Below are 19,603 nucleotides of genomic sequence, written 5' to 3'. Positions count from 1 at the left end.
CTGTCACCCTGCAATAATAATATTACACCCGGAACCCCCCCTGTATCCTCTCCTCTATCTACTGATAGAACCTCCCCCTATCAGTGCCCCGCCCACTACACCCCCGACCCCACCCCCTATCTTCATCATACCAGAACTAGTAATTTGCCTCCCGGAGCTCCACTCCTCCATTTTTGAAAACAAACTAATATAACAAAGTGGAGGTCACATGTTTCCTGTCAAAAGTGGAGCTCCAATCTGCAGCCCGACCCTCGTCTCCGGCTACGCCCCGCCTATTTCCGGTTTCCGCGCTGACATCACCTCCGGTCCTTCTAGAGGACGGGACGCCACGTGACGACCATGAACGATGAGGAGAGGCAGGCGGTGCTGTACCGATCGGTGCGAGAATTCCCCGACTACCCCTCCCCCGGGGTCACCTTCCGGTGAGGCGAGTCAGAGATCCCCATCCCCCCAGGTCAGAGAGCCCTCCCCCCAGCATCAGGAGCCCCCCCAGTATCAGGATCCCCCCTTTTCCCCTAGTATCAGGAGCCCCCCCCATGTCATAGGAGCCCCCCCATGTCAGAGGAGCCCCCTTTCCCCCCCAGCATCAGGAGCCCCCCCCAGTATCAGGATCCCCCCTTTTCCCCTAGTATCAGGAGCCCCCCCATGTCATAGGAGCCCCCCATGTCAGAGGAGCCCCCTTTCCCCCCCAGCATCAGGAGCCCCCCCAGTATCAGGATCCCCCCTTTTCCCCTAGTATCAGGAGCCCCCCCATGTCAGAGGAGCCCCCTTTCCCCCCCAGCATCAGGAGCCCCCCCATGTCAGAGGAGCCCCCTCCCACAGTATCAGGACCCCCCCCCCCTTGATGGGATTGGCCGGTAATGCAGTTCCTGTCCTCTGCAGAGACATCACTCCGATCCTGAAGGACCCCGAGGCTCTGCGCTCCGCCATCGATCTGTTTGAGAGCCACTTACAGAGGAACTTCCCCCAGGTGGATGTGATCGCCGGTAAGAGAGCCGACTGGGTATTGGCTGAACACAGAAGGTGGGAGGAGCTTTGACCCTCCCAATTACACCCAATTGGTTAGAGCACCAACCTGCAGCCTTTGGGTCCTTTTTGTGTGGCCCTCGGGGCCCCTGCAGATACTAGACTGTTCCCTACTGCCCTGTTATAGCCGTGATTTCTATCCCTCTCATGTAATCTGTCTCCGGTCTGCAACTCCTACAACACGCGTGCTGCCTCTGACCGCGTCCTACAACACGCGTGCCGCCTCTGACCGTCTCCTACAACACGCGTGCCGCCTCTGACCGTCTCCTACAACACGCGTGCCGCCTCTGACCGTCTCCTACAACACGCGTGCTGCCTCTGACCGCCTCCTACAAGGCGCGTGCGGCCTCTGACCCTCTCCTGTACCGCGGCCTCTGACCCTCTCCTGTACCGCGGCCTCTGACCCTCTCCTGTACCGCGTCCTCTGACCCTCTCCTGTACCGCGGCCTCTGACCCTCTCCTCTACCGCGGCCTCTGACCCTCTCCTGTACCGCGTCCTCTGACCCTCTCCTGTACCGCGGCCTCTGACCCTCTCCTCTACCGCGGCCTCTGACCCTCTCCTGTACCGCGGCCTCTGACCCTCTCCTGTACCGCGGCCTCTGACCCTCTCCTGTACCGCGGCCTCTGACCCTCTCCTGTACCGCGGCCTCTGACCCTCTCCTGTACCGCGGCCTCTGACCCTCTCCTGTACCGCGGCCTCTGACCCTCTCCTGTACCGCGGCCTCTGACCCTCTCCTGTACCGCGGCCTCTGACCCTCTCCTGTACCGCGGCCTCTGACCCTCTCCTGTACCGCGGCCTCTGACCCTCTCCTGTACCGCGGCCTCTGACCCTCTCCTGTACCGCGGCCTCTGACCCTCTCCTGTACCGCGGCCTCTGACCCTCTCCTGTACCGCGGCCTCTGACCCTCTCCTGTACCGCGGCCTCCGACCCTCTCCTGTACCGCGGCCTCCGACCCTCTCCTCTACCGCGGCCTCCGACCCTCTCCTGTACCGCGGCCTCCGACCCTCTCCTCTACCGCGGCCTCCGACCCTCTCCTCTACCGCGGCCTCCGACCCTCTCCTCTACCGCGGCTGCAGCCTCTCATTTAGATGACGATGGTGGGTTTGTAGTGGGCGGAGTCTGAGGACGTCACCTCGTTTTCCTCCAGGTCTGGACTCTCGTGGTTTCCTGTTTGGTCCGGTCTTGGCACAGAGACTGGGAATTGGCTTCGTATTGATTCGGAAAAAGGGAAAACTTCCTGGACCCACCGAGTCCGTGTCCTACACCCTGGAGTATGGAAAGGTGTGTATCAGTTTGGAATGGAGCGCCCCCTATAGGTGCTGCTTAGAAGGCAAATTCTGGAACAACATGATACAACTGATGATCAGATGGAGTTTTTACCTTCTTATTGTGTTTAATTTTTAATTACACCTTACCCCCCTCATCCCCTCCCCTCCCCCCCAACTTGTATGAATCTGAGATGGAAGAGTCACACTGGGAGGTAACCAATCAGAAATCTGTACCTATATATGTTCAGATAAAAGACTTTCACAGAGACATGTTTCGGGGGCCAGGAATTGATCCCTTCATCACGGGTATAAAAATACAGCCTGAAAGTTGTATGAATACATCTTATATATCCTATCATAGACGTGGAGAAATCCCCACCCATCCCCCATCCCCCCTTCCCCCATCCCCCATTCCCCCACCCCGGGCAGTACAGACAGATGTCCCGTATCCTGTATGTGACGGTAATATATCGGCGTTTCATGAGATGTATCTACAATTTACAGGTAGGAATGTCTTTGTATCATTAGACTGTCGCAGAGCTGAAAACAATTGTCCTTCATCAGTCGTCTTTAACCCCTTCCCACCTGGCCTATTGTAATATGACGTCCTCCCGGGACCGCGCTTTATATTGAAATACATTGATATCTGAAAGTTGAACTCTTCCGTCTCCGATTCATTCAGCTACAAACTGAGGAAACTGCAGAGTTTATGGCCAACTACTCTGATATCAGTAGATGACCAAACCCCCCCCCCCCCCCCCCGGGGGGGTCCAGCACTGCCCTTCCCTTTAGTACTATACAGGATTTATGGCGCCAACAGTTTGCTCAGCGCTGTACAATATAACGGGAGACAATACAGAACAATACAAGAGGGTGAGGAGGCCCTGATCCTGGGAGCTGACAATCTGCAAACCTCCCACTCTGCAGTCAGCTCATCGGATGATCTGTACTAAAATCTCTACAGTATATACTTTGTGTATACAGAATATATATATGTCACCTGGTAGTGTATATCATGTGTATGGATCCCCGCGGTGGATTGGACAGATTGGTGTGTAGTCTGATCTCTCTTGCTGTTCTCTTTCTATGAATGAAATGTGGTGCTTTGTGTTTGCGGCTCGCCATCCGCTGGCTGGAAGTGCTACATTTAAAATATTCGATTTTACTTTTCATATTTCTGCATTTTTTATTTTGTCTGCTGTTATAAACACAAAATCTTCCCTGAGCCTGCGATGGTTTGCCACAATAAATTGTTCGATCTTTCTTCAGGCAGAGATTGAAATTCAGTCGGATGCTGTGGATCCGGGACAGAAAGTTGTCATCATTGATGATCTGCTGGCTACAGGAGGTACGGAACTTGCTCTGAGCTCTACTGATCATGTGCTGGATGGGGAGTGCAGGCGGGGACGGGGTGCCTGGGGAGTGCAGGCGGGGACGGGGTGCCTGGGGAGTGCAGGCGGGGATGGGGTGCCTGGGGAGTGCAGGCGGGGACGGGGTGCCTGGGGAGTGCAGGCGGGGACGGGGTGCCTGGGGAGTGCTGGCAGAGAGTGCTGGATGGGGAGTGCAGGCGGAGAGGGCTGGATGAGGAGTGCAGGCGGAGAGTGCTGGATGAGGGGTGCAGGCGGGAACGGGCTGGATGAGGGGTGCAGGCGGGAACGGACTGGATGAGGGGCGCAGGCGTAGAGTGCTGGATGAGGGGTGCAGGCGGGAACGGGCTGGCTGAGGGGCGCAGGGACGGAGCGGGCTGGCTGAGGGGCGCAGGGACGGAGCGGGCTGGCTGAGGGGTGCAGGGACGGAGCGGGCTGGCTGAGGGGTGCAGGGAAGGGGCGGGGCGCAGGGGTGGGGTGGCTGAGGGGCGCAGGGACGGAGCGGGGTGGCTGAGGGGTGCAGGGAAGGGGCGGGGCGCAGGGGTGGGGTGGCTGAGGGGCGCAGGGACGGAGCGGGGTGGCTGAGGGGCGCAGGGACGGTGTATGTGAATCTGAACGTTCTCCCGGCTGCTCTGAGATGTTTGAAGTGGAAAGCTGTTATAAAAGCATTAGGCTACACCTGGGCCATCACTGCCATTCTAAGGACAGTAAGTAAAATAGCGCCATGTCAGGTGACTGTTGGCGGCGACTGGGGGAAGGGCTTGATTTCAGAATTTTTTTGTTGTTAAGGTTTTGTTTCAGTGAGTAGTTTGTAGTTTTGTATAGGTACATGAAGGTACCCCTCCCCCCCCCCCCCCATCCTCTTCCCCCGCACTCCTCCCTTCTTCCAAGTCCTTTCAGTGCTGTGATCTGTGAATGGAGGAATCCTGTCCATATTCTGACTCTCTTCCATTCACGGATCTCCCCGGAAGTTCAGGACTGGAAGAACAATGGAGATTCCCCGGAATCCAGCAGGTGCACAGTGTGGACATAAGGCCTCTATGTCCCTGAAGCTGTACGGCTCATTTGTGCCTCCTCTCCCCTTCGATGACGAATAATGTGAATGACTGAAAACATTTAATTCTTTGCAGGAACCATGAAAGCCGCATGTGACCTCCTGCAACGGAAACACGCCGAGATCCTGAGCTGTTTGGTGCTGATTGAGCTGAAATCCTTGAGAGGCGCAGAGAAGCTCCAACCACACCGAGTCCACTCCCTGATCCAGTATGACTGAGGAGGGACTGCTGGGGGTCCCGGAACTACGAGGACCTGACCGCCTCATACACGGCTGGGTATATGATGGAAGCCGGAAATGGGAACTTCAGTATTACTGATTCTTATGCGTGAAAATAATCTGAAGGGAAATGATGACGATGCATCGGGATATCTCTGCCACCATCCCCCGCATGTATGGCAAGGCAAATATCGAGACGGAGGGATCTGGTTCCCGTGGCAAGCGGTCTGTGGTCTCTTCAGCTGTGAGCGATCTTTTGTACGACGGCTCAAAGTCAGCTGATGCAACAGATTTGAACTTTACATATCCCACTACAAACCATGCCTATGGCAACCCCTCCCCCATTCATTCCTTCTCCTGCACCACCTTGTCCACCCTCCACTCCCTAGAAGTCCCAGTTATTGTGGGCGGAGCTGTCTCGGAGTTAAAGGTTTCCTCCACATCCCCATGTGATGGAGATTGCCTGCTTAAGTCCCCAGTGCTGCGTTGAGTCATGGCTGCTAGACATGCGGCAAATCTCGCTTTGACAATCTATTGGAGTCAATTAAATCACCATTTACTCTCCTTTCCTTCTCCATACGCTGTTCATGTGTCGGGCCTAAAACCCTCCGAGTTGTTCCAGTCTCCACCCCCATGTGACCGCAAGGGCCAATCCCCAGTGTTATGAAAAAGGTGAATGAGTTGCATGCTCCCTGGGCCCTGGAAGGACCCCGGCGTCTCCCTGGGCCCTGGAAGGACCCCGGCGTCTCCCTGGGCCCTGGAAGGACCCCGGCGTCTCCCTGGGCCCTGGAAGGACCCCGGCGTCTCCCTGGGCCCTGGAAGGACCGGTGTGACCAGTGGTGAGAGAAGGAAAGGTGAGTCGAGTATCTGCTGCCTGGGAGGGGCCCAAGAAGAATGTATCAGGTGCTGACCTCTGGCTCTCTTCCTTGTAAACATCGGCCTATTAATACAGTCGAATTTTGGGATGACCTGAACTATTCTTGAAACTGTCCCCTCCCCCTCCTAACACCTCTGCTGACTAACCTGTGTATGAAAGATAAACTCGCCTGTCTTCAGGCACCTCTGGTCTGGTTACATGATCCTCTGTGTCAGCCAACAGTGGCTGCAGGGGAGAGGAGGGAGCGCCAACAATGGCTGAGAATCACCTGTTGGCTCCTGTAGCCAATCTGGTGTCAGTGCTCCCTCCTCTCCCCTGCAGCTGCTGCTGACTGATACAGGGAAACCGGCTCCCATGAGTGGAGCGACCTGAAAATAGGTAAGTATACACATCTACCTGGCACAGGTTAGTCGGCATGGGTGTGACGAGGGGGAGGGGACAAGTTTAGGCTGGGATGAAGGTCACCTGAGCATTGCAGACTCCACCAGAAAATGCCCGATATGTACTATAAAATGATCGAACGTCTGCAGGAATCGTTCAAATTCAATCTGTGTGGCAGTTCCCATTTAACAGATCTCTGAATACAAGGCTTCCTCTGATTGGCAGGTGGGTGACATCACAACCTCCACCTCAGCCAATCAGAGGAGGTCTTGTATTTAGTCATAAAATGTGAAGCTTCTTGTGAATGGCTGAGCCTGCAGAGGGAATCCCCATCCCGCTGCCACACCACGGCGCCATGTATTGTACGGAGCCGAAGCTGCAGGTCCTGATGAAGGAAATCGTTTGGACCAAACAAACTACAACTTGGAGATCTGATTCCAGCCAAAAGCCGTGAACTAGATTTGTACTCAAATAATTGCAGCCAGGCAGACAGTATTTTTGGGCAATCAGTACAGGTAACCGGCACCGTTCAGTAATTGGAGCTCACAATACACGGCTCAGAAGTGCTGCTACCGACTCGTCTCCGGGTCTGGGGACCGTTTTATGTTCATTCTGTTCTGGGAAATCCTCACTTCTGTGCATTACATCCCAAATCCCGCATTCTATGAAGTGTCAACCAATCATGCGAGCTATTGTATGAGCCTGTCCAGAGCAGGCGGCCAATCAATGGAGGAATGGAGCGCCTCCCGCAGGGCGGTGTGAGCCTTACACTGGCTGGAGAAGATTCAACTTTGTTCTCTATTACTTGAAGTTTTCTTATTGTATCCAATGATGTCCATGAATGTAAGACTGGAGACAATAAATCCTTCATCGATATTTGTGGCTCCATCATCCAGAATCCATAGGAACCATTTCAGAACTAACGGGACCATTTCAGAACTACCTATAGGTTGGAATTTGAGTCAAGATAGACCCCCCCCCCCCCTTCTCTCCCAACCCATTGGGGCCCTTTACAGTCGTATTGTTGGCCCCTAGTGGTGATATCCTGTAACAAACTTGGTTGTGGGCTAACAAGGTAATTTCCCATCATGCTCCTGGGCTCTACAGGGTAACAAACGTTTGTGGGCTCCAAGTTTCATATTCTGCTCTTCTGTTACAAAACAACTCTTCCCTGAGATCCTGGGGGAAGACGAGGGGAACGCCGTACAGCAGAGGCCTGAGATGAGCCACATGACATCATACTCTGCGTTGCACACAATGGAAATCTATCGCACGCTAACCCGTATCACTGTTGTCCTGCTGGACTGCAGAGCACCGTCCCTGATCATCATATAGTGGGGGGAGGTTCTGTAGTCCAGCAGGGAGAAGTCCGGTGGGGCAGACAAAGCTGCTGGGAAATGAACATGTCACACAGATGTACTGCATTTCCATTGTTTAGCTTGTAGCTGAAATACAGGAAAATGGCTGATCAATCTACCAAATTATTTGTATTTCTGTCCATCCAGTCCTGAAGATTTACACAGCCCTGTCACACGTTACATAGTCTGGTTGAAAAAAGTCAAAAGTCCATCCAGTTCAATCATTAAAAAAAATATATATATAATCCTACACCCACAGTTGATCCAGAGAAAGACAGACACCCAGCAAAGCACGATCCGATCTCCTCCTGCAGGGAAACATTCCTTCCTGATCCCCCGAGAGGCAATCGGATATTCCCTGGATCAATAATCGGATATTCCCGGGATCAATAATCGGATATTCCCGGGATCAATAATCCCTATAAATGTTATATCCAGCTATATTCTGTGTATCCAAGAAAGAATCCAGGACTTTCCTACAGCAATCCACTGAGCTGGCCACAACCAACTCTGGAGGGAGTCTATTCCACATTCTCAGCTCTTACTGTGAAGAAACCTTTCCGTGTTTGGAGATGACATTTCTTTTCCTCCAGACGTAAAGAGCGCCCCCTTGTCCTCTGTGATGACCTCAGGGGGAATAACTACACCGAGTTCACTATATGAACCACTGATGTATTATACATGGAGATCATATCCCCCCCTTATGTATTATACATGGAGATCATATCCCCCCCTTATGTATTATACAGGGAGATCATATCCCCCCTTATGTATTATACACGGAGATCATATCCCCCCTTATGTATTATACATGGTGATCATATCCCCCCTTATGTATTATACATGGAGATCATATCCCCCCTTATGTATTATACATGGAGATCATATCCACCCCTTATGTATTATACATGGAGATCATATCCCCCCCCCCTTATGTATTATACATGGAGATCATATCCCCCCCCCCTTATGTATTATACATGGTGATCATATCCCCCCCTTATGTATTATACATGGAGATCATATCCCCCTTATGTATTATACATGGAGATCATATCCCCCCCTTATGTATTATACATGGAGATCATATCCCCCCTTATGTATTATACATGGAGATCATATCCCCCTTATGTATTATACATGGAGATCATATCCCCCCTTATGTATTATACATGGAGATCATATCCCCCCCTTATGTATTATACATGGAGATTATATCCCCCCTTATGTATTATACATGGAGATCATATCCCCCCTTATGTATTATACATGGAGATCATATCCCCCCCTTATGTATTATACATGGAGATCATATCCCCCCTTATGTATTATACATGGAGATCATATCCCCCCTTATGTATTATACATGGAGATCATATCCCCCTTAATCTCCTCTTCTCAGTAGAGAATACATTCCGTTCCTCTAATCTCTCCTCATAGCTGATCTCCTCCATACCTCATATCAGTTTGGTTGCCCTTCTCTGTATTTCCTCCAGTTCCCCAATGTTCTTTTTTGTGAATTGGAGCCCAAACTGAGCTGCATATTCCAGATGAGGTCTTACTAATGATTTGTACCTTACATTTATCAACATTAGACCTCATTGGTCCCCCAATTACACAGAGAATTGTAAGTTGGAGACATCCTGTAAGAACGTTATTCCCGGCCCAGCTGCTAGGAAAGTGTCTCGGGGGATTTGTTTTATATATTCCGATTGAGTTAGGGTTACCATATGTCATATTTGCCATGTGCAGCCAGCAGGTGGCATACTAGTGGCCACTGACTCCAGGTTTCCTGCTGTAATTTACTATTATACTGTGCCTAGCCTCTGTCACTACATGTCCTGCTATATATTACAGACAGCAAGTCTCACTTCTCTGTCTGCAGAATTCCCCACAAGGATCTTCAAATAAACAGAAGGAAGGGATCAGGCAGTGCTGGGCCCTCCTATTAGAAAGCCCCGTATTATTCTCCAATATAAACGATCGGTCAGTAAATATCCAATAAGAAGTCATAACCACAATTCACCAAACAACAAAATCGCCCAGAGGAGTCAGACACAACTGTCACTTCCTGGGAGCTGCTCCTTGCTGGGGATTTGCTGGCTTCTCACCTCTGACCTGTCTGATTGATGGTCTGAGCCATGGAAAAGGATGAAGATTGCCGGCTGCACAGACCCCCCCCCCCCTTTACACGTTGTTTATTACTAATTCATAGACACGCGGGAAGCAGAAAGACGACATTTTAATCATTGGCAGTTCAGAGAAAACGTTCCATCTGGGGGTGCAGTACTTCTCCTCACTACTAGGGGGCCACGCCCATCAGAGGAGGCCACGCCCATCAGTCATTGACCTCCATCCAGCTCACATTCACAAAGGTTCGGGGGTCCATTTTATCGATGTAGAGGACGCCGTCCAGGTGATCGATCTCATGCTGCACCATGCGAGCCGCCCAGCCCCGGGTCCTCCAGCTGCTCTGCTCCCCTTCCTCATTCAGCCCTGGAAAAGACATTGGAGATGGAGGAGAGTGAAGGATCTGCGTGATGTCAGGTCGGGATATTCTGAGACACAATGAAGAGGGAGACCCAGCCGTGCCGCTCAGACCGGAATATAGGAAATCTGGGCCCCCCCGGGCCCTTCACCCCACCAAGTACCTCCCTGTACCCACCTATGACAGAGGTGACAAACCCCGCCCAGAAATGTTCTACATTCCATCTCACCGATCATTGGATGTGGCGGCTGCATTTGTTTTCTTTTTTTTTAGGCTTTTCCCCTCTGTTTTCACCTTGTGATCTGGTCTATAACACACCTCCTGTATTAGAGCGCCCCCACTCTGGAGGAAGGAGCACAGGGGGCACCTTTGGACAGCAGCATTGTCAGTCTGGGGGGAGTGGAGTGTGAGGTGGACTAGCAGATTTAGATACACTAACAAACTGAAGCCAAACTCCAGCTCACTCTTTATAATCCGTTACAGAAACTTTGTTTTTTACATCGATAAATTAGGTGAACTGATACATTCTGCTGGGGAGCTTGTGCTTTCGAGAAAGATTTAGGCTGGCCATACATTATACAATTTTCTTCAGATTTTCGGTTTAGATTTACCAAAAACGATATATTACGAGGTCAAACCTAACAACACGTTCAGTTGTATCCAATTAGGCCGGCCCTTCCACTACATAGTTGAAGGCAAATCTAAAGGAAATTGTATAGTGTATGGCCAGCCTTACTGGCTGCATCACCAGATGAGAATAGAAGAATGTCTAAAAAAAGAAAACTAATGCAGCCGTCACATCTAAGAATCGGTAGGCTGCCATGTAAGAAATGTGCGCCTTTCTGGTTCTCTGACCCAATTGTTCCATAATGTGCCTTGTGATGTGCATCCCCTGCGTGGGAACAGTCGGGGTGTTTCCATTTCTAATTCTCAATCATAATTATTGTACCAGAAATGTTGGATTTTGGGTTTAATACGGCTTTAGGGTCGGTTCACTGCATAGAAACCCAGTCCAGGTGCCTTCCGGATGCGCCCCTGCATGTGCATTTTGGATGTGTTCCGGTTTATTTTTTCCCTCTTTTTTTCTTCAATTTGAATAGGGAAATGTGCGTTCCGGTGCATTCTACCGCGTTCCGGTGCGTTCCACCGCGTTCCGGTGCAGTTCTGTGCAGGAAAAATGCTGCCGGTTCTACTTTTATTTCTGCAACCGGAACGTTAAGCGCTGATGTGAACGATGACACCGACAACCATATCACCGACTTTCTGTGCGTTTTGCATGGAGTGTGACCCGGCCCTTAAAGTAGGACTAAGGCTACGTTCACACCAGCGTTGTGAGAGGCGGCAGAGAGGCGTTTGGGAAGCGTTTTTACCGCTTCCCGAACGCCTCTGCCAATTCTGCACATTACAGCACATGGTGCTGTTCTAACGGGAGCGTTTGCGTCGCGGCAAAACGGACGCCTCTGGTCGAGTCAGGAGGTGTTGAAGCCTCCTATTCTCGTCTATGGTGCCGCTCCGCAAACGCCCGGTCGGCATTTGCGGTGCGGTTGCGGGGCGTTTGCGGAGCGGTAACACCACTCAAACTGCATTATAGGCGTTTGTGGGGCGTTATTAACGCTCGGCGAACGCCTAGCAACCTCCGCTAAACTGCGCATGCGGCGTTTGCGGAGCGTTTGCTGAGCGTTAAAAAGCGCTCCGCAAATGCCGGACCAACGCTTGCCAAACGCTATAGGGGTGTTTGGCAAGCGTTGGTAAAACAGCCAAGTGTGAACGAGCCCTATAGGTAACACTGGACTCCGGACGCCATAGGCCTGCATTCGGCGGCCATGTTACAGTCCCAATGCAAGACAAAGCTAAATGCCCCGCCCCCTCCAGGCCAGTTTACACGACGCACTTTTCCGCACAGTGCAGCATTCCACCGCCTCGCACCGCGGCCAGCAGAACCTAATGAAATGTCACTTTGTAACATTTCAATAAAGATTGTTTAAACAAAAACCAGCAAAGAGTGCAACGTGCTGGGATCAGCGCACTGGCCATGTTGTCACCCTAGAGCACTGACTGGTGAGAAGGGGTCCTAAAGGAGGGCTCTAACCCCTAACAGCTTCTTGGCATCTGCGTCCCATGGGGGAGATTTTCCTTCACTTCCTACCCATAACCACAACAGGAAGTGAGAGGAAATCCCTTCACCCCAGGTTTAGGACAAATTGTGACAGACCATGTGACCTCCTCCCATGAATCAGCCAATCGCGGATATGGGGGGGAAGGGAGGGGGAGGGGACAGTACAAATCATAAGCACAACAATCTCGCAGGATAATTGCGGACGCACCCGATTCCACTTTCCCCGATACCCGGCCTGTCCGGCGCCTGATACTCTCTGCAGTGCTTTGAAATGTTGGCAACGTGCAGATATAGAGGATAACGACCATAGGGGGCGCCGATGCCTCGCCGGACGCGGTCTGGTACCAGACTCCTCCCACTTCCTGTCTATCTCACAGATTTCCAACAGCCAAGACGGAAAGATTAGAGCCTCTGTTGGGGTGTTTGCGCTCCTCGTGTCCCCAATGATGAGTTTTTCCTCAGTTCCTGGCCGGTGACAGGACAACAAAACAGGAAGTGATGGGAATCTCCCAAAAGGGGACGGACAGCATTAAAATTTAGTCCAAAAAGGTGGTAAAAAATCAGCACAAGGGTCTCAACGCATAGACTGCAAGTAATGTCCCTTGTGCTGATTGATGCAGAAAAAGGGGGAATCTTCTGCACTCCTCCCTGCTGCAAAATCGTCTGGTGCTGCGGGGTTAGCAGAGTTGAGGGACCTATCATAGGCACTCCTCTACGCCCGCCATCTGCACCCTCCTCCTATGAATGACATGTAATCCATGAATGGAGGATGAGCTCATGAATGAACGTCGGCCTCCTCCATTCACAGCTCAGCTTCTAGGAATGCAGGAGATTGGCAGAAAGGACGGCCATAGCAGTAGGACAGGTTCAGCTCTATTAACCCCCGCAGCACCAGAAGTGATCAGAAGACGCAGGATTTCAACATTCTACATCCATCAGCACAAGGGACTCATCCCATAGACTGCAAGGAATGTCCCTTGTGCTGATTTGTTTAAAAAACCTTTTTTGACTAAAGTTAGGCTTTACAAACCTGATGGCCACTCCAACCTTTTCCCATTTCATCCAAAAGTCAAAGTTTTGGCCGGAGTTCGGCTTTAATTCTGAACGTTTAACAGCCAATCAGATTCTTGTGATATGGAAGAAATAAAGGTAAAGATTCGTTGTTTGCTGTGAAATATCAGACAGGCAAAGCCTCCCCCAACCTCTGACATAGGTGTAATGGGAGGGGCTTACCTGACACCCTACTGGAATGGGGGAGGGGCTTACCTGACAACCCCTGGAATGGGAGGGGCTTACCTGACAACCCCCAGGAATGGGAGGGGCTTACCTGACAACCCCCAGGAATGGGAGGGGCTTACCTGACAACCCCCGTGGAATGGGAGGGGCTTACCTGACAACCCCCGTGGAATGGGAGGGGCTTACCCGACAACTCCTGTGGAATGGGAGGAGCTTACCTGACAACCCCTGTGGAATGGGAGGGGCTTACCTGACATCCCCCTGGAATGAGAGGGGCTTATCTGACAACCCCCTGGAAGGGGCTTACCTGACAACCCCTGTGGAATGGGAGGAGCTTACCTGACAACCCCTGTGGAATGGGAGGAGCTTACCTGACACCCTACTGGAATGGGGGAGGGGCTTACCTGACAACCCCTGTGGAATGGGAGGGGCTTGCCTGACACCCTACTGGAATGGGGGAGGGGCTTACCTGACAACCCCTGTGGAATGGGAGGGGCTTGCCTGACAACCCCTGTGGAATGGGAGGGGCTTGCCTGACAACCCCTGTGGAATGGGAGGGGCTTGCCTGACAACCCCTGTGGAATGGGAGGGGCTTGCCTGACAACCCCTGTGGAAAGGGAGGGGCTTACCTGACAACCCCCTGGAAGGGGCTTACCAGACAACCCCTGTGGAATGGGAGGGGCTTACCTGACAACCCCCTGGAATGGGATGGGCTTACCTGACAACCCCTGTGGAATGGGAGGGGCTTACCTGACAACCCCTGTGGAATGGGAGGGGCTTACCTGACAACCCCTGTGGAATGGGAGGGGCTTACCTGACAACCCCTGTGGAATGGGAGGGGCTTACCTGACAACCCCTGTGGAATGGGAGGGGCTTACCTGACAACCCCTGTGGAATGGGAGGGGCTTACCTGACAACCCCCAGGAATGGGAGGGGCTTACCTGACACCTCCACAGAGTGGCAGCGCGGCACCACAGCGGAGAAGCCTTGCACACTGCTGCAACCTTCTGGGAAGCTGAGGCTTTGAGAGTCCAGGATCTGCATGGTCGGGTTAATGAAGATCTTCAGAGGGAAGGGCTCCATTTCTCGAAATTTCCGCACATCTGGAGGAACCATCTGATAAAGATGTTCTGGGAGTTCCAGCACCATGACACGTAGCGGAACCCCCAGCTGAGGGGCGCTCAGACCCACGCAGCCACACGACCTCATGACCTGCGTCATCCTCTTCAGCAAGGCTTGCGTTTCAGGGTGCCGGATGCGTTCTGGAGGAACAAGCTGAGCATGGCCACGCAAGACTGGATCTCCGGTCTGCGCCACTCGCTTGTATGGTGGGGCGGGGGTGCCCAGGACTGACCTCTTCAGATACCGCCAATAACTGCGCTTCTTACCGCTAGTCCAGGAGGAGCTCTGGTGAGACGACTGCAGACCACCGAGGAGAAAACTGTGCGAGGATCGGGACAGGAGACCAAACACCCTGCAGGCTCCATTCACCAACATGGCTGGGAAACCTACAAACAAGACAGCCATTGAGGAGCCGCACACACAAAGCCAATACAGTTCACGATGAATGAGGACCCTTCTGGTACCCCTATACTGGTGATCTGGGGGGCCCCATGGAGGAGACGCTCAGATGTGAGAACTCTGTGAAGGCGCCATGCAGCGCCGGTCCTCTTACCTACAGAAAATAAAGCGGAACTCCGCTGATGGCCCTCAAGGCTTCTGCTAGAATCATTGTCATCAGAATTCCGGAGAACTTTCCAACAAGAAGTCATCCGATAGACTGAGGAGAAATGTCCGGAAATCTGTCTGTGTGACCGAGACGCCAACACTTCCCACTCCATCCACAACGGAAACCAGGCTCTTCAGAGAAACGCCAATTCCAGACATGTGACCAGGGATGGCCAATCACCATCTGACAGCAGTGCAGCCCGGCGATGGAGCACAACCCACAGGAGATACAACCAAGGAGCCATGCCAGGTCCTCCTATATACTGTCCCAGGTCAGGGACTCCGGGGAAGGGCGGGGACTACTGTATACTGTCCCAGGTCAGGGACTCCGGGGGAAGGGGCGGGGACTACTGTATACTGTCCCAGGTCAGGGACTCCGGGGGAAGGGGCGGGGACTACTGTATACTGTCCCAGGTCAGGGACTCCGGGGAAGGGCGGGGACTACTGTATACTGTCCCAGGTCAGGGACTCCGGGGAAGGGGCGGGGACTACTGTATACTGTCCCAGGTCAGGGACTCCGGGGAAGGGGCGGGGACTACTGTATACTGTCCCAGGTCAGGGACTCCGGGGAAGGGCGGGGACTACTGTATACTGTCCCAGGTCAGGGACTCCGGGGGAAGGGGCGGGGACTACTGTATACTGTCCCAGGTCAGGGACTCCGGGGAAGGGGCGGGGACTAGTGTATACTGTCCCAGGTCAGGGACTCCGGGGAAGGGGTGGGGACTACTGTATACTGTCCCAAGTCAGAGACTCCGGGGAAGGGCGGGGACTACTGTATACTGTCCCAGGTCAGGGACTCCGGGGAAGGGGCGGGGACTACTGTATACTGTCCCAGGTCGGGGACTCCGGGGAAGGGCGGGGACTACTGTATACTGTCCCAGGTCAGGGACTCCGGGGAAGGGCGGGGACTACTGTATACTGTCCCAGGTCAGGGACTCCGGGGAAGGGCGGGGACTACTGTATACTGTCCCAGGTCAGGGACTCTGGGGAAGGGGCGGGGACTACTGTATACTGTCCCAGGTCAGGGACTCCGGGGAAGGGGCGGGGACTACTGTATACTGTGCCAGGTCAGGGACTCCGGGGAAGGGGTGGGGACTACTGTATACTGTGCCAGGTCAGGGACTCCGGGGAAGGGTCGGGGACTACTGTATACTGTCCCAGGTTGGGGACTCCGGAGAAGGGCGGGGACTACTGTATACTGTCCCAGGTTGGAGACTCTGGGGAAGGGGCGGGGACTACTGTATACTGTCCTAGGTCAGGGACTCCGGGGAAGGGGCAGGGACTACAGTATACTGTCCCAGGTCAGGGATTCCGGGGAAGGGCGGGGACTACTGTATACTGTCCCAGGTCAGGGACTCCGGAGAAGGGCGGGGACTACTGTATACTGTCCCAGGTTGGAGACTCTGGGGAAGGGGCGGGGACTACTGTATACTGTCCCAGGTCAGGGACTCCGGGGAAGGGTGGGGACTACTGTATACTGTCCCAGGTCGGGGACTCCGGGGAAGGGGCAGGGACTACAGTATACTGTCCCAGGTCAGGGATTCCGGGGAAGGGCGGGGACTACTGTATACTGTCCCAGGTCTGGGACTCCGGGGAAGGGGCAGGGACTACAGTATACTGTCCCAGGTCAGGGATTCCGGGGAAGGGCGGGGACTACAGTATACTGTCCCAGGTCAGGGATTCCGGGGAAGGGCGGGGACTACTGTATACTGTCCCAGGTCAGGGACTCCGGAGAAGGGCGGGGACTACTGTATACTGTCCCAGGTTGGAGACTGTAGGGAAGGGGTGGGGACTACTGTATACTGTCCCAGGTCGGGGACTCCGGGGAAGGGTGGGGACTCCGGGGGGAGGGGCGGGAACTACTGTATACTGTCCTAGGTCAAGGGGCTGGGACTACTGTATACTGTTCCCCCCCCAGAGGGACCTCAATGGGGAGGACTGGAGAAACTCTGGGGGCGGACTGGAGAAACTCTGGGGGCGGGGCAATAACTGTGGCCACCAGAGGGCGCCTCCCAGGGCAGTTATGTCATTTCCCCTTATACAGGCAGAAAGGAGAAGAGGAGCGAGTCTGAAAATACCGAACTTCTGGCTGCTGGTTGTAATCGGGGAAACCAGACGAGTTTTATCTGGTACAATCCTCCCCTCCCCCCTAATACCCCCCAACGCAATCCTCCCCTCCCCCCTAATACCCCCCTCGATCCTTCCTCCCCATCCCCCACAAACCCACACATTCACACAGAAATCACCTCCTGGGATCTGACAGATCTACAGAGGGGGAGGAGACGGGACAGCCTGCCCCCCCTTTTGTCCTCACTCATCCTCCATGTGTCTCCCCCCCAGCCCTCACTCATCCTCCATGTGCCCCCTCACTCATCCTCCATGTGTCCCCTCCAGCCCTTACTCATCCTCCATGTGTCCCCCCTCCAGCCCTCACTCATCCTCCATGTGCCCCCTCATCCTCCATGTGTCCCCCCCCCTCCAGCCCTCACTCATCCTCCATGTGTCCCCCCTCCAGCCCTCACTCATCCTCCATGTGTCCCCCCCTCCAGCCCTCACTCATCCTCCATGTGTCCCCCATCCTCCATGTGTCCCCTCCAGCCCTTACTCATCCTCCATGTGTCTCCCCTCCTGCCCTCACTCATCCTCCATGTGTCCTCCCTCCTTCCCTCACTAATCCTCCATGTGCCCCCTCATTCATCCTCCATGTGTCCTCCCTCCTTCCCTCACTAATCCTCCATGTGCCCCCTCATTCATCCTCCATGTGTCCTCACCTCTCCCACCTCCGGCTCACACATTACACGTCATTCTACCCCAGAGCCTGTTGGGAGTTGTAGTTTCCTGTCACGTGGTAAGTGTAGCTCCTCCCAGTAGCTCTACCCCGGGGGTCCCGCAGTCAGCGTGTCATACGTTCACCTCGGGGGTCCCGCAGTCGGCGTGTCATACGTTCACCCCGGGGGTCCCGCACTCGGCGTGTCATAGGTTCACCCCGGGGGTCCCGCAGTCAGCGTGTCATACGTTCACCTCGGGGGTCCCGCACTCGGCGTGTCATAGGTTCACCCCGGGGGTCCCGCACTCGGCGTGTCATAGGTTCACCCCGGGGGTGCCGCACTCGGCGTGTCATACGTTCACCCCGGGGGTCCCGCACTCGGCGTGTCATACGTTCACCTCGGGGGTCCCGCAGTCAGCGGGTCATACCTTCACCCCGGGGGTCCCGCACTCGGCGTGTCATACCTTCACCCCGGGGGTCCCGCACTCGGCGTGTCATACCTTCACCCCGGGGGTCCCGCACTCGGCGTGTCATACCTTCACCCCGGGGGTCCCGCACTCGGCGTGTCATACGTTCACCCCGGGGGTCCCGCACTCGGCGTGCCATACGTTCACCCCGGGGTCCCGCACTCGGCGTGTCATACCTTCACCCCGGGGGTCCCGCACTCGGCGTGTCATACCTTCACCCCGGGGGTCCCGCACTCGGCGTGTCATACCTTCACCCCGGGGGTCCCGCACTCGGCGTGTCATACCTTCACCCCGGGGGTCCCGCACTCGGCGTGTCATACCTTCACCCTGGGGGTCCCGCACTCGGCGTGCCATACGTTCACCCCGGGGGTCCCGCACTCGGCCTGCCATACGTTCACCCCGGGGGTCCCGCACTCGGCGTGTCATACCTTCACCCCGGGGGTCCCGCACTCGGCGTGTCATACGTTCACCCCGGGCTCCCGCACTCGGCGTGTCATACGTTCACCCCGGGGGTCCCGCAGTCGGCGTGTCATACGTTCACCCCGGGGGTCCCGCAGTCAGCGTGTCATACGTTCACCTCTGGGGTCCCGCAGTCGGCGTGTCATACGTTCACCCCGGGGGTCCCGCACTCGGCGTGCCATACGTTCACCCCGGGGGTCCCGCACTCGGCGTGCCATACGTTCACCCCGGGGGTCCCGCACTCGGCGTGTCATACGTTCACCCCGGGGGTCCCGCAGTCGGCGTGTCATACGTTTACCCCGGGGGTCCCGCACACATAGATGAACATTGATCCCTGAGGAATACAATGGCTGCCATGTTTTAACCGATGTTCATCATCTCCATATTTTCAGTAAAAGATTCTCCAGGAAATGTTAATGAACACAAAGACAACCCAACCCCCAACTTTTCTGTAAAATATAAAAGATCAGATTTTGTGAAGTAAATGGATTCCATCGGAGCTTCTTCCCGCCAATCACTGCACGTCCCGTACCGAAAGATTCAAAGCTGATTGGCTGAGCTCCAGCAGGGACAAAGTTTGACTCCTCCCATTCTTTGTAAGGAAAGGCCTCTTGGAAGATGTAGTTCTGGGGCTCTGTCTTTGGTGATTGTTATAACAGGAAATCTTTGCTACCAGAACACGGTAAAGGAAACAATGGTGGGAGGTGATGGAGACGGGGAGGAGGTGGATTGTAGAGACATACACTTCAGGAAACAACAATGGTGGGAGGTGATGGAGACGGGGAGGAGGT

At 54.2% G+C, this 19,603-nt stretch overlaps 2 protein-coding genes across 2 annotated transcripts; one reads left to right on the top strand and one right to left on the bottom strand.

The window, feature by feature from the left end:
- Nucleotides 1-267: 267 nt before the first annotated feature.
- Nucleotides 268-7,069, top strand: LOC149428957 (adenine phosphoribosyltransferase-like). The gene is made up of 5 exons (XM_089666902.1): nucleotides 268-422; nucleotides 883-986; nucleotides 2,175-2,308; nucleotides 3,565-3,643; nucleotides 4,793-7,069. Exons 1-5 carry the CDS (start codon nucleotides 340-342, stop codon nucleotides 4,933-4,935), a joined length of 543 nt encoding a protein of 180 aa, XP_089523028.1. The 5' UTR covers nucleotides 268-339; the 3' UTR covers nucleotides 4,936-7,069.
- A 2,706-nt stretch (nucleotides 7,070-9,775) lies between these two features.
- Nucleotides 9,776-17,951, bottom strand: LOC149428956 (peptide deformylase, mitochondrial-like). Its single transcript, XM_089666900.1, has 3 exons — nucleotides 17,891-17,951; nucleotides 14,333-14,899; nucleotides 9,776-10,047 (listed from the first exon to the last, which is right to left on the bottom strand). Exons 2-3 carry the CDS (start codon nucleotides 14,886-14,888, stop codon nucleotides 9,890-9,892), a joined length of 714 nt encoding a protein of 237 aa, XP_089523026.1. The 5' UTR covers nucleotides 14,889-14,899; nucleotides 17,891-17,951; the 3' UTR covers nucleotides 9,776-9,889.
- Between the last annotated feature and the right edge of the window lie 1,652 nt (nucleotides 17,952-19,603).

This window comes from Staurois parvus, unplaced genomic scaffold (assembly GCF_062004578.1).
Source record: "Staurois parvus isolate SC_StPar_1 unplaced genomic scaffold, SC_StPar_1.0 ptg002892l, whole genome shotgun sequence".
NCBI lineage: Eukaryota > Metazoa > Chordata > Amphibia > Anura > Ranidae > Staurois > Staurois parvus.
This window is presented reverse-complemented; position numbering and strand designations above follow the sequence as displayed.